Source organism: Paramisgurnus dabryanus, chromosome 4, assembly GCF_030506205.2.
Source record: "Paramisgurnus dabryanus chromosome 4, PD_genome_1.1, whole genome shotgun sequence".
Taxonomy (NCBI): domain Eukaryota; kingdom Metazoa; phylum Chordata; class Actinopteri; order Cypriniformes; family Cobitidae; genus Paramisgurnus; species Paramisgurnus dabryanus.
Genome location: NC_133340.1, coordinates 20,546,019 through 20,561,813, shown reverse-complemented (window position 1 = coordinate 20,561,813; position 15,795 = coordinate 20,546,019). Strand labels below are relative to the sequence as shown.

General features: G+C 36.8%; 1 protein-coding gene across 2 annotated transcripts in view; it reads right to left on the bottom strand.

The window, feature by feature from the left end:
- Window positions 1-15,795, bottom strand: part of LOC135760482 (complement C3-like) — an 82,172-nt gene that overhangs the window by 39,638 nt on the left and 26,739 nt on the right. For both annotated transcript variants that reach the window (XM_065274477.2, XM_073814290.1), the window contains exons 18-20: window positions 4,041-4,132; window positions 3,795-3,934; window positions 1-213 (exon numbers count right to left, since the gene is read on the bottom strand). In XM_065274477.2, coding sequence (XP_065130549.1) covers window positions 1-213; window positions 3,795-3,934; window positions 4,041-4,132 — 445 coding nt within the window. The remainder of the gene's footprint in view (window positions 214-3,794; window positions 3,935-4,040; window positions 4,133-15,795) is intronic.

The window sequence follows — 15,795 nt, the reverse complement described above, 5'->3', positions numbered from 1 at the left end:
CACCACCTTCAGGGTCTTTCTCACTCCATCAGTGTTGACAGAATCATATGCTGCAGCTTTCACCTCAATCTGGTGATTGCCCAGCTCCATTGGAATAATCACAAATGGAACAGATCTTGTAGAAAAGCGGTCGACTTCAACCACTTGTCTGTATTTACGCTTTTTACTAGCAGAACTGCAAACACTTTCTGTCTCCATAAACTCCACGCGCACCTATTAGGAATGAGAGAGTGGACAGATCTGAATTCAGATCAAAATCTGGTACAAACTTATTAGCATTCTTTTACTGAGTCTGCTGTATAAAGCATTTTAATAAAAATGCATCAGAATACATATTGTGTTAACAAGTTACAAAGAAAAGTGGCAGATAAGAAAAACGAAGGAGAAAAATTAATAACTCATAAGCAAAAGCTGCTGCACGCCGTCTCTGTCAAAAATGAGATAATGATAGGAACCAAAGGTTTACTAAATCTTAAAGAGTAACTAAACCCTAAACCAACTTTTTTAGTTAATGATAAGTAAGAATGGGGCTTTATTAGTGATGTTCATTGATTTTAGTAAGTTTTTTGACATTTTTCCCGGGCACTTCCGGTTAACTTCCTGTTTCTGCCAAGAACTTCCTGTGCAGGCTGAGTAGTGGTGTAAAAATGGCTTTGGAATGGCAACATTCGACCAAAAATCTTGTTAAAAATGATGTTTTGACCATTCAACATCCAAGTAAGGTAACATCATGGGCGGACAACATCCAAGATCTTTTCTTATTTTATTGATTCCATGGCTGTGGATGGGAAAGCAATTAATAACCTGAAAAGCGAAGAGGCGTTTCAGTCCCTCCATTCCGACAAAGTGGGCTGTGTACTTTTACACAATATGGGCAGTTTAATTTAGCCAATCTTTTGCTTGTATTAAGATGTTTGTATGTATCCGTTTGTTAATCTATAACAGAAAATGAAGAGTAATAAAAATAAAAAGTAATCCCCTCTAGCCTTCCTGTCTAGCATTTTAAATGCTCGTTGATCGGCGCTGATAGGAAGAGAGACACTTTGCATACATTGCGAGTTTCTTTTACTTTTAGAGTTACTTTTAAGACAACAGCAAGGTGTTTACAGTGAGTGCAGAATGCGGGGGTTTTTGACAGTGCTTTAATTAATTCCCCAGCAGAAAAAAGTTCTAAGAACGTTCCCTGAAAGTTCCCAACGTTCCCAAAACATTCTGCCAACGTAAAAAGTGTCCAGTTTTCTTGACATTCTAAGAACTTTTCTGGGTTGTCTGAATGTTAGAGGAATGTTACATTTTACCATTTTTAAACGTTATGACAATGTCATGTTTTAATGTTCACACAATGTTTTAAACAACAACTGTTTATTATATTGACTTGTTTGATTGTTATGTAAATGTTGCATTTTATTATATTTATTTTTTATATTTATATTATTTTATTTAATTATATTTGTTATATATTTTATAAAACATTATTTTGATTGTTGGGCGGCACAGTGGCTCAGGGGGTAGCACTGAAGAAGGTTCCCGGTTCGAGCCCCGGCTAGGGAAGGTGGCCTTTCTGTGTGGAGTTTCTGCATGTTCTCCCTGTGTCAGCGTGGGTTTACTCCGGGTACTCTGGTTTCCTCCCACAGGCCAAAAACACGCAAGTTAGGCAAATTGGAGATACCAAATTGTCCCTCCCCCAACTTGTGTATAAATCAACTTGTCTGAATAAACTTGTGTATGGATTACCTGGTTCTCGCCATGAATATAGCCGTAGATGCTGGAATGGCGTTAAGAAATAAAAGAAGAAGAAGAAGATTTCTGAATGTTCAGTAAATAAATTGTTGTAGAAAACACAATTTACTTATTAGGTGTTGATGTTTTGTTTAATTTTAAATCACCATTATTATGATTAATGTTTGTTTTAGTTGGACTCTTGGCCCTTGACTTTAGCTTGCTAGTTTTTTCCCTGGTTGTGTTAACTTTGTGTTAATGCACCACATTTGTTATGAGCGTGTGAAGTTAACAGTTTAATTCTGAGGTGGTTAGTACATTATAGTAAAAATCATCCCCTAATTACTTAAAGGGGACATATTATGAGATTTTTTTAAATGTGTAAACTAAGTCTTAATCTAGGTCCGAGCAAAAGTGTGCCGTTTTGGGTGTGCCATTTAAAATGCAAATGAGCGGCTGAAGTGCAAACACTGATCACAATGATGGTGGTTTGTTGTAATTGAAACTCAATTGTGCTGTCAAGTCCTTCTTTTCTCTCTCTTCTCTCTGAACTAAATGACTGTGCTGTGGTTGGATAGTGCAGATAAAGAGGGTGGTATTATCCTATTCTGACATCAAAATAAGAGCCAAATTACAATAACCTATTTTTTCACATGCTTGCAAAGAATGGTTTACCAAAACTAAGTTACTGGGTTGATCTTTTTCACATTTTCTAGGTTAATAGAAGCACTGGGGACACAATTATAGCAGTTAAACATGGAAAAAGTCAGATTTTCATAATATGTCCCCTTTAACTAATCAAAAGTTTATTTTCTGTCAATAATGTAAATGAGATCCAGCACTTTCAGAGCAGTTTGTCATTAAGGAGTTTTAGAAACTTTGGACAAAAAATATCCATTGTATAACTGGGACGCACAAACATCAAGAATCAGAGTATGAATCTCAACCATGGTGACAAAGAAAGTTGTAAATAAAATTATTATCCATGTTGCAGTGCATGCTGGGAGTCCTGAATGAGATTTGTAATTTGTTGATACCCAGCATGCATTGCAGCATGAAGTTTTTCAATTAATTGTCACCATGGTTGAGATTCATATGCTGATTCTTGATGTTTGTGCGTCCCAATAATACAGCAGACATTTTTTGTACAAAGTTTCTTAAACTCCTTAATGACAAACTGGTGTGAAAGTGCTGGATCTCATACACAATATTCACAGAAAAAAAAACTTCTGATTAGTACATTAATTAGGTAATGATCTTTACAATTAAACCAACCAACACAGAATTATACTATTAACTTTACATGTTCATAACAAATGTGGTGCATTAACACAACGTTACCACAACCAGTGAAAAAACTAGCAAGCAAAAAGTCAAGGGTCAAGACTCCAACTAAAACAAACACTAATCACAATAATAGTGACTTAAAATGGAACAAAAAATCAACATCAAAACCTAATAAGTGAATTGTGTTTTCTACAGCAATATATTTACTGAACACTAAGATAATGTTTTATAACAGTTTTAAAATAATAAAATGCAATGTTTCTCTATCATTTACATAACAATCAATCAAACAAGTCAATATAATAAACAGTTGTTGTTTTAAACATTGTGGGAACATTAAAACATGACATTGTCATAACGTTTAAAAATGGTAAAATGTAACATTCCTTTAACATTCAGACAACCCAGAAACATTCTTAGAAAGTTAAGAAAACTGGACACTTGTAACACCATCCATTGTATACTTTTTCTGCATGCTAACCAAAGACAGTGAAAGATGCTAACTCGCTAACCGGAAGTGCTTGGCAGACACAACAGGAAGTTGTTGGCAGAGTGAAAGGCTAATGGCAGCCCGCCTATTTCACCCAGGAAACTTGTCTATATATGTTCCAACTTTCGTACATGTATGCACAATCTGTGCACCAAGATGGGAGTGCTTCAGAGCCTCCCTGCTATGTTTGTGTGCCAGTCTTTGCTGTCCTAATCGCCAATGGTGTTTGTGCCAAGTCTTAAGACTTTTTGAAAGGGGTTTTGCATCTGAACTATTTAAATACTACAGAGAGATTTACCTTCATCTTCTGTGGGGTATAATTGTGAATAATGGCTTTGATTTCCAGTTGCTCATTGCGAACGGCTGTGTATGGCATCTTGAGATCGATAAAAAAAATCTTAAAAACTATCATCTCCTGAGGATCTGCAACACAGATACCTTTAAGGAAAAAACAGTGGAAAGCAGAACATGTTTAAAAGTGGCAGCAATTTTGGCTCAAAAAACATTTTATAGGACATCATATATTCAAGCATCTTTAACTTACCATTTGTGTCTGACAGGCTGACCCCTAAGATTTGCCAAGTAGTGATAGATTCTTTCAGGCTGAATATTTCTTTGGTGAGTGATGTTGTTAGACTGGATTATGAGAAAATAACAAGTTAAGGTTTAAATTGTTTAAAAACTTTATTTCTAAAGACTTATTTGTTAGTAAAATTATCCACTGATCTGCCTAACCTGGCTCTTGCACACTGAAAAACTATACATGTTTCCAGGGTGCGATTTGTGAAAAAAACAGAGGGGGGGATGTTTTCATAGGCGCCGATTTCGGTGACGGTGGGTACGCGTACCCTTGTACCCACCACTTTTAAGTTCCGTCCATAATAATTTGACTTTTGGTTCGACTGTTTTCAGTGGTTATGAGGAGCAATACGAGAGAGAAATTTGGTAATCATTGTCCGAGCTATCAAAAATCCATTATAATATTATTTTTTTAATATTTCTAATTAAAATATTTTAATAGGCTATTCAGAAATGCGCTCTCCGCTCACGAGCTCTGATCGGAACAAACCCAAACCTCACTGTCTGCTGAACTTGCGCAGAAACATCAAAATATAACCAGCTTTTTAAAATGTTTTTTTTTTTTATAGTTTTAGGTGGGCCTGTTGAAAAGTGGGGCCGTGCCTGAGCTACAGGACATCGTCTTTCAAAATATAACCTGCGCGAAAGAGAAAAAAATGTCTAAAGCACATTTCAAAACATTTTAATTCATAAAAATAAATCATGAGAACATGAACTTCATCACTGCATTTGCAGGAATTGTAAAATCTTTTTTCTTTTTAACTCATGAAGCAGCCTAACGCAATATTTTTACTCTAATATCTTTCCGCACACATATGAACTGTGATCATGCACAACGAGAAAACACTCAAGAATTAAATCCCCCGCCCAGTACCATGGATAATGCCATTGCCACTCATGTCAAAACACTTATTTATGAATGGCAAAACTATTTGTATTAGATTCAGAAGGCTAGCGATGACAGTGGGTGGTCCATTTCGGATTTTATTGTTCTATCGCATTGACAGTTCACATAACAGCACTTTACTTCGGTTAATAGACTACTTCTCTAGGCTAGCCTTTGCTGAACAACGGATTGATTGCAAAGTTAAACCATTACAGTAGAAACAGTTTTACTGCTGCTTTTAAAGTAATAAAGTTAACTTTAAGTTACACTGCGATACTGTGCTACAGTGAAATGATATAAAAGACGGATGCATTACGTTAGTCACGTTAGGACGGGCCCGCGCCTCGCTAAACGCCTCATTGCCATTCTCAGTGGTGTGACTGGGACACTAACTGTCCTTGTCATCATAAACAGATAATCAGATTGTGATGTTTATTCTCGCTTTATTAATATGCTGAATAATATGCTGCTGAATATGCTGCCTTCCTTCGTTTCAAAACGACCACAACCATCTCGCAAGTGTTGATAGGCTATTACTTGTGAGTTGTAACCGGGTGTGTAACCAATCAGATAGCGCCGTGGGCCGGACATTGAGCAAGTCTTTAGAGTGGTGAATACAGAGAGGCTGCGCGGCAGCTATATCAGAGCCAGCCAAAGTAGTGCATTTTAAAAGTAAATTGACTTTAATCAAACCACGGATCCATGATAAGTTTTGTGATCCGTCTTGCCACTAGTGTAGTAGCAATGATCACTTTGAAGGGGAATACATTTATCCCCACCGGGGATAAAAATAATTAAGCAGAGGCAGGGATACATTGACCAGTAACCCACTGAGCAAAGCGTCTTAAAAAGACGTCATTTTGACGTCCCATGAGGAGCCAGAATGAAAGTTTTTATGACGTCTTTTTATGACCTGTTCTGAACATCCAAGATTGATGTCAAGGGGACCTCCACGCAAAGTAAAACTATTTAAAATGTGGCCATTTTAGACATTATATGTGTATATATAATCTTTATATATGAATACATGTTAAAAAATATTGCTTATAGATAATTCCCAAATATACCAGTTCCACCTTAACTGTCTGCGTCTGCAATCTTGCTCTCTTTCTCTCTCTCTCTCTCTCTCTCTCTCTCTCTCTCTCTCTCTCTCTCGTGTGCGCGTGCGCGTGCGTGCGTTTGTTGGGTGAGTGCAAGGAGCGTGTGGGTGAGAGTTTCTTCGGTGAGAGTGAGTTTCTTTTCCTTTTTTTCCAAGCTACTGTTGCGTTTTGTTTGTCAAAGCTTAGTGTAGATTTGCGTGGGGTGTTCAGGAAACGCAGTCTTCCAGCGAGTGCTGGTAGACGATGGCGTCTTCAGAGCGCGTGAGCTATGAGCGGCTTTCTCGCCGGCATGGCATTAAAATCGCGCCGGTAATGAATTGTTCAGTTGAAGACTGTAGTTTAGCGGTCGGAGAAATTGTTGGACACGACAGTATAATGTCAGCCTCCCGAATGAATAGTGCTGTGGTGATCTTTTTAGATAACATTGAGAAAGTAAACAGGGTGGTGGAAAATGGAGTTATTATTCAGGAGACGTTTACTCCAGTAATTCCCTTAGTCCAACCAGCAAAAAAGATCATTTTGTCCAATGTTCCCCCATTTATAAGAGATGAATTGTTGATAACGGAATTGTCCAGACATGGAAAAATTGTTTCACAAATGAGGAAAGTTCCGCTAGGCTGTAAATCGCCATTACTTAAACACGTAGTCTCTTTTAGACGACAAGTCTTTATGGTCCTTAAAAGTGAAGTGGAGGATTTAAGTGTGGCATTTAAATTTAAAATTGATGGTTTTGACTATGTTGTGTATGCAAGTTCTGAGACTATGAAATGTTTTAAGTGTGGAGAAGAGGGCCACATTAGAAGTTCGTGTCGTATACAGACCGCGGATAACAGCGCTAATGTAGCGGTTGATGAAGAGGTTGTAAATAATGTTGTCCCTGTGTCGGCTGAATCTGATCAGGCTGAAGGTGCGTCTATTGCGCCAGAGGCAGGAACGAGTTATGCCGGGGTGGGAGTACCTGAGGTGACAAAAGGGGAAACTGTAAAGGATACTGTCAAAGCAGCTAAACGGGTGACTGAAGAAGAAAATAATACAGATTATGTGAGTGATGATGCATTGTTTAAGACACCTCCTGTTAAGAGAAAAAGGAATAAAGTAAGGATGAGGAATGAAAAGTCCAAACAATGGTCTGAAACACAAGCTGATGAATGTGATAATGTTGAAAGTAGTCCTGTTGAAGATTCTGATAGTGAAACTCTGGACAATAAGAGTAGAGGAGACACATGTAGTAACTACTCTTTTGATAAAGTCAAATCTTTTTTACAAAGATCAAAAAATGTGAAAAATGTGCAGGTTACAGATACTTTTCCTGATCGTAAAATGTTTATTGATTCTGTTGGGATGTTAATGAGGAGTGAGGGTGAAGAAAAATTCACCGTTCAAGAAATATATAGATTAAGGAAAATTATTGCTAAATTAAGATCAGAACTTCAGGCAGAAGATGGGTTTGAAACAATGTAGTTTTCTCTGCCTTCACATGCTGAAATTTGCCTTGTGTGTAACCTTTCTCTCATTCTTTTTTATGAGTGTGGTGAGAATAGGCTCTCTTAATATGAATGGTGCACGAGATGCTTATAAAAGGGCATTGTTATTTGAATTAATACAGCAAAAGAAAATTGATGTGATGTTTATTCAGGAGACGCACAGCGATGTTTTAAATGAAATTAATTGGAAAAGAGAATGGGAAGGGGTGATGGTGTGCTCTCACATGAGCTCTTCTAGAGGAGGGGTAGCTGTGCTTTTTGCTAAACATTTCACTCCTGTCTCTTTTGAGGTAAAGAATGAAATTGCTGGTAGACTAATTTTTGTACGTGCACAGTTTGAAAAATTTAATGTGGTGTTTATTAATGTTTATGCTCCTAATAATGGTAATGAGAGAGTATGTTTTCTTAATGATCTTAATAGAATTTTGCAGAATTGTAATTCAGATGATTATGTGTTTTTAGGTGGTGATTTTAATTGTACTGAGAATTGTGTATTAGATAGGAATCATGCTGAGCCCCATGTAGCTTCTAGCCGTGCCATACGTACTTTGATTGAAACTCATAAACTATGTGATATATGGAGACGTTTAAACAAAAATGATAAACAATATACATGGTTGCATACCCGGGAGAATTTTATTTCTTTGGCCAGATTGGATAGACTCTACTGTTTTAAACATCATTTTAATATTGTGAAAAGTTGTGTGATTAGTCCATCTGGTTTTTCTGATCATGCTGTTGTTATTTGTAAAGTGTTTATATCCAATATAAGGTCTAAGAGTGCCTATTGGCATTTTAATGTTTCTTTGTTGAGTGATGTAAAGTTTAAAGAGGTTTTTCGTTTTTTTTGGACAGAGTTTAAATTAAAGAAAAAATGTTTTATAAATTTAAAACAATGGTGGGATGTTGGAAAAGTTGAAATTAAGTTATTATGTCAACAGTATACTTTCAATGTCTCTAAAAACATTACACAAAAAATGAAGGAACTTGAAGAGGAAATTGTAGAGGTGCAAACAATATTGGAGTCTAATGGAGAACAAAATTGTGTTGAGGCTCTCAAGTCCAAAAAGATGTTTCTTGCAGATTTGCTAGGCGTGAAGGCGAAAGGTGCTTTGGTCAGGTCACGCTACCAAAACCTAACACAAATGGATGCCCCATCCAAATTCTTTTTTAATTTGGAAAGAAAGAATGGCCAGAGTAGATATATTCACTCATTGCGATCAGAGAACGGGCAAGAGCTCACAGAGCTGTCTCAAATAAGACAAAGGGCTGTAAGGTTTTATAATGATCTGTATAGGAGTGAATATAAAGATGATGAGGAAATGTCTGCTAGTTTTTATCAAGGTTTACCAAAGCTCTTAAAAAAGTCAAGGGAGGCACTAGAGAAGCCTTTGTGTGCACAAGAGCTATGGAAAGCATTGCAGATTATGGAGAGTGGAAAAACTCCAGGAATTGATGGGCTCCCAATTGAGTTTTATAAAGCCTTTTGGGAGGTGTTGGGTGAGGATCTTTTGGACGTCCTCAACGAGAGTATAGCTGAAGGCTTTTTACCAGTGAGCTGTAGGAGAGCTGTGATTACTCTCCTACCTAAGAAAGGTGACCTTCAGGAAATCAAGAACTGGAGACCAGTGAGCCTGCTGTGCTCCGATCTGAAAATTTTTTCTAAAACTCTGGCAAATAGATTAAGAGAAGTGATGGGGGACCTCATACATCCTGACCAGACGTATTGTGTGCCTGGCAGGTCCATTTCTGATAATATTTTTCTTGTTCGAGATGTAATAGAGGTTGCTGGCCTTTTGGGCATTGATTTAGGGCTCATCTCCATTGATCAGGAAAAAGCTTTTGATAGGGTTGAGCACCAATACCTTTGGAACACCCTTGATGTTTTTGGTTTTGGCCCAGGTTTTATTGGAGCAATTAAAGTTTTATATAAAGACATTGAAAGTATGCTAAAAATCAATGGTGGTTTGTCTGCCCCTTTTAGTGTTAACAGGGGTATCAGGCAAGGTTGTGCACTCTCTGGAATGCTTTACGCCATAGCAATTGAACCTTTATTAAATAAGTTACGGTCTAATATTGAAGGTTTACTGTTACCTCATGTTAATTTGCAACATCAGATATCAGCTTATGCTGATGATGTAATGATAATGGTTAATGGGCAGAATGATATAAATACCCTGGTAAAAATTATTCAAGAGTTTGGAAGTATATCTGCTGCTAAAATAAATTGGAGTAAGAGTGATGCTTTAATTGTTGGAAAATGGGAAAAGGGGCCACCATTATTACCTGGTGGGTTAACTTGGAAAAAAGGTGGTCTTAAATATCTAGGGGTGTTTATTGGAGATGCTGTCATACAAGAAAAAAACTGGTTTGGCGTGGTCGAAAAAATAGAGGGCAGGTTAAAAAAATGGAAGTGGATTCATCCACAACTGTCCTTTAGAGGACGTGTTTTAATAATTAACAATTTGGCTGCTTCATCATTGTGGCACAGATTGGTATGTGTAGACCCTCCTTCTGGTCTGCTTTCCAGATTACAAGCAATATTGGTAGACTTTTTTTGGGATCGGCTTCATTGGGTCCCTCAAGGCGTACTTTTTTTGCCTGTGGAAGAAGGAGGCCAAGGCCTTGTGCATCTGGTTAGTAGACTTGCAACTTTTCGTTTGCAGTTTATTCAGAGACTCTTAACTGGGCCTGAAGATCTAGTTTGGAGGAAAGTGGCTCAGAATATACTACAGAGGATTGATGGACTTGGACTTGACAGAACTCTGGTTTTTACGGATCATAAACAATTGAACTTTAAAGGACTTCCTTCTTTTTATCATGGACTATTTAAAATGTGGGGACTTTTTAATCTTACCAGGGTTTGTGAAACAGAATCACTGTATTGGTTGCTTGAGGAGCCTTTGGTTAAAGGGTCTCGTTTTGACTTATCAAATGAGTGTTTGCCAGGTCTTTCATTAAGACTTTGTGGCTCTGGTTTGGTAAAGTTAAGGAACTTGATTGATGTGGCTGGGCCTTATTTAAGCGATGCTCCTGCGCTGGCTGCTGTTTTGAGTCAAAGGTCCTCGCGCCAAACTGAATTTATTTTAAAACTCTGGAAAAAAAGACTAACAGAGGAAGAATTAACTATGTTACAGAGTTTTGCTGATGGAAGTTTGATACCAGATATGAAAGATCCTTTTCCTAAAATTTCAATTTCTCCTGATTTAAAAGGTATGTCTAGCATATTGCTGGATATAGAAGGTTTAAAAGATATGGATCTGGGTTTAGCTGAAGGGAAAGAGTTGTATAAGTGTTTTGTTAAAATGTTAAATAAATTGACATTAAGCCAAAAGAAAGATACTGTTTGGCGAGAAAAATTTGGTTTACTAGAGGAAGATAAGCCAGTCTGGAGGGTGTTATACAAACCACCATTGAATAAACAGACTGGCGATTTGCAGTGGCGGATTTTACATGGGGCTATAGCGGTGAATGCCTTTGTCTCTGTTATTAATTCAGATGTTGTTGATAAATGTGTGTTTTGTGGGACAAGAGAGACTGTTTATCATTGCTTTACAGAGTGTTTCAGGTTGGGACCAATTTTTGCTTTGTTGAAGGATTTATTTTTAAGATTTCATGAAACTTTCTCTCCTAAAGTGTTTATTTTAGGATTGAGATATTGTCAAAAGCAGAGAGTAAAGTGGCAGTTGATTAACTTTATTGTTGGACAGGCAAAATTTGCAATATATGTCTCAAGGAGAAACAGAATTGAAAACAGATCAAATGAAGATGTTGTAACTCTTTTTAAAGCTTTTTTAAAAGCTAGAGTGAGTGTTGAATATAAGTATTATCGATTAATGAATGATTTGGAGTCTTTTGAATTACAGTGGTGTTTTAATAATATTATTTGTGTTGTAATTGATGGAGAATTAATTTTTGATGTGTTGTTAATTTGAGTTTGGGTATATGTTTTGACTTTGTTTTTGTTTGGTTTTGTTTGGTTTGTTTTTGACTTAAGTTGGTTTGTATGATCTTTATGTATATGTTTAATAAAGGTGTATGAAATCTCAAATCTCTCTCTCTCTCTTTCTTACTCTCTCTCTATCTATCTATCGTTCAATAATTGAAGTGAAGTGACGTGAACTTCACTTTCCCTCCCACACTTGCTCTCGCTGGATAATTGATACATGTAAATTCTCTAAAGCAATGTTATCACCATTAGAAAAAGTTGTTTTAACAAAGCATTGTTTTGAAGTAGGACCATACTGGCTAGACTAACCAAATTCACTCTATTTTTTGTCATTTCTACCTGCTCGTTTTTGAGAATTTACAAGATTCTGATGTTTTATTGAACATGTTTTGTCACCATCATGGTGATCAGTGTTTCCTTTAGTTGGGTAGTTTGACTCTTTGTTTTTATATTGTAGTGTGTGTGCTTGATGATGGAGTTTTTTAAAACACATTATTATTGCACCAAGTGTTTGTTACCAATGCAACTTACTTGTGGCTTCACATTAATTACATTGATGGTAAGAAGTGATGATATAATATAACTGAACTAACAACACAGATAAAACATCATACATTTCGTTTAAAAGTAAACTACGGTCTAATTTTTGTTTGGAGCTGCAATAAACATACTTCGGGGCATACTGCTGCCTACTGTAACTGAAAATGTAATCTCATGGCTGTAATCAAAAATGTAAAGTCTAAAATTTTTTGACACAAATGCAGACATCAAGAATCAGCTCATGAATCACAACGATGGTGAGTTTTCTACACGTTGCAATCCATTGCACCAACGTATTATAAAACTCGTGAGTCCAGAGATTGTCACCACTGTTGTGATTCATGGGCTGATTCTTGATGTCTGCATATGTGACAATGAAATCTGGACTTTTAATTGTATATAAGCGCTTCCCAGTGGTGGTATGAACCTAAATAATAAGTTGGATGTGACACCTCATATCAACAGAGAAATTGAGACAATACTACATGGTTTACAAAATTTATTTACAGACTTTCATATGTGGTATTACTCTTGGTAAACTTTGAATGAAGTTGTAAGATCCACATGTGAGTTTTGTTTATAACAAATTTTCTTTGCAACAAATAACATGCTTTAGCAAACACTCTTATAAAGACCAAACACTCATATGAAGAGTCAAACTACCCAACTAAAGGAATCACTGATCGTCATTATGGTGACAAAACATTTTCAATAAAACGTCAGCATATACATCTCTGTTAATTAAAAAGAGAGAGAGAGAGAGAGAGATTGAGAGAGAGAAAGAGAGAGAGAGAGAGAGAGAGAGAGAGAGAGAGAGAGAGAGAGAGAGAGAGAGAGAGAGAGAAAGAGAGCATTTAAGGTGGAACTTTATCTATGAGCAGTGCTATGTTTTTGAACACTCATTCATATATAAAGATAACATTATTTTATCAGCTTAACAAAATTTTTCTACAAAAATACACGTGATGTTTATGTTTTTTGACTCAGAACTCATAGACCACATTTGTATAAAATGTTTTTGAATTGATTTCCCGAACCCCTTTTGGACGTCTACCTGACGTCCAATAGGGGTCATAGTCAGACGTCCAGATACTGTACCAGATCTGCACGTTGTATAGACGTACAGATAAGGGCCTGGACCAACCGACATAATATAGACATGATCTGCACGTCGAGCGGACGTCTCTTGTTTGGTGGGTAGGTTATCGCAATGCATAAGTGAACTTCTAGTGAAATACTAACAGCATCTTACTTACCAATCGAAAAGAAATGTTGTCATTTCGGGGTCGAACCTCATTTCTTTCATGTCCATTAGTTGTCTCCAGCGATGAAAAGCAGTACCAGTATTTACTCTGGTTCGGTTACTTTATTTATCATATTTTATTTGTGATTCCGAACGCGTTGTTTTCTGCAGCAAATGTTTGTGGTAGTGGTAAATGTCTCTTGCTTTAGCCATTCTTCCGCTCTCTTCCCTGAACTGAAATACGTCCGAAACCCCTATTGCAAGGCAGGAAGGCATCAAGGCATGTCCGAATCCATGGCTGTCCGAATTGCATTTCTCTGAGCTGCTTTCATGAATCTTAATCCAACAAGTCAGCTGCCTTAGTTTTCGTACGCAGCGGTAGTAGTAGAGGGCTGTACTCCCACCGATGCGACTTATTCGTGTATTGCAGTTTGGCTGGCGGTTATGTGCGTGGCCCGCATACTGCCTCCCATGGTCGAAACTGGTATTACAACACCAGTCGGGCTGTAGCTAGTAATTTAGCATGCTAATTCAGATTGATATTTCTGCAGCACTATACCTTGTCATTTTTTTAATGACATCTTTGCCCTTATTTCTTCTCATTCTTTTGATGCGTGTAGCTAATTTTTTTAAATCTTTTACCTCAATTATTACAAATGGCACCTTTAAAGTGTAGAAAATACATACAAATTTTCTTCCTAAATAATCTATATATTATAAAAATGAAAGAGTAAAGTATGTTTTTAAAGAAACATGTATTATATATTATAATAAATGTAGAGTTGATTCGCAAAAACAGATAAGTTCCGTATGAAATTCTAAAAATAGCATTTTTATCAAGCTCCTGTTTATGTTCATTAATGGCAATGAAAACCTATTCAAAAACAACATGATAACGCACAGACACACACATTCTTTTTTGTTCACTGTTTGCTTGTTTAGAGGGGTCATATTATGAGATTATTTTAAGATGAAAAATAAATCTTTGGTGTCCCCCGAGTGCGTAAGTGAGGTTTTTATTATTTTATTTTAAAGGGGACATATTATGAGATTTTTTTTGGATGTAAACTAAGTCTTAATCTAGGTCTGAGCAAAAGTGTGCCGTTTTGGGTGTGTCATTTAAAATGCAAATGAGCGGCTGACATCATGACAAATGAGCTTCTGACATCACAATAGGAGCCAAATTACAATGACCTATTTTTCACATGCTTGCAGAGAATGGTTTACCAAAACTTAGTTACTGGGTTGATCTTTTTCACATTTTCTAGGTTGATAGAAGCACTGGGGACACAATTATAGCAGTTAAACATGGAAAAGTCAGATTTTCATAATATGTCCCCTTTAAAATCGCAAATTTGTAGGCCTGAGCAGAAGTGTGCCGTTTTTGGGTGTGTCGTTTAAAATGCAAATGAGCGGCTAAAGTGCAAACACTGAATTTTGCTGTCAAGTCCTTCTTTTCTTCTTCTTTCTCTCTGCACTAAATGGCAGTGCTGTGATTGGATAGTGCAGATAAAGGGGACGGTATTATTGTAATTCACCTTGCTACCTACCTCACAAAACAGGCAAAATCTGAACGACATAATTTTTCACATGCTTGCAGAAAATGGCTTACTCAAATTAAGTTACTGTGTTGATCTTTATCACATTTTCTAGATTAATAGAAACACTGACGACCCAATTATAGCACATGAACATAAAAAAGTCTTATTTTCAAGCTATGACCCCTTTAAGTTTTAATTTAATTGTCACCATTATAAGATTCAAAATCTGATTCTTGATGTTTGTGCGTCCCAATTACACCGCTGAAAAAAATACTTCTGACAGACTGCTGTGAGAGTGCTGCATATCATTTAGACAGAAAATAAACTTTTATGAGTTACCCACATAGCAATGTTGTTCCGGCCCAGCTCCGGCCCACAAAAACAGTTTTCCTCGGCCCACATACAACGAAGAATGACGGCCCTTCAATGGCCCAGTTTTGGATTACAGACAATAGCACATAACTGGCCCAGACCTGGGCCAGAACAGGCCCTACAAACAAGCCTACGATGGCCCTTGCAGCCCTTACTTAGCCCCCAGCAAGCCCTCATGCAGCAAAATCCCCAGAGTTAAATAAACACTGCTGGATGTATATATTGTCCCAATCTTACAGAGTGTTAAAAAGTAACACTGAAGCAGAATTAAAAGCTCTGTTATCCTCTCTCACCATCTCTGTCTGAAACCTAAAATTGCATTTTACATCTTACTTGTAGAGTCATTTTCTTACTTTAGGTTTAGATTTTGTTCCATTTAAAGTCACCCTTATTGTGATTAGTGTTTGTTTTAGTTGGACTTGACTCTTCCCTTATTTAGTTTTTTGATTGCTTTAACTCTGTGTTTTAAGACATGTTGTTTACAGCAGAGTAAAGACAATAGAGCAACTCTTTGATGGTGGTTAGCACTTTTAATAAAGTCTAAACATCATCAACTAGAAAACGTATGTATTAATTTAATGTTTGAACCCTTATTAGAAGTATCT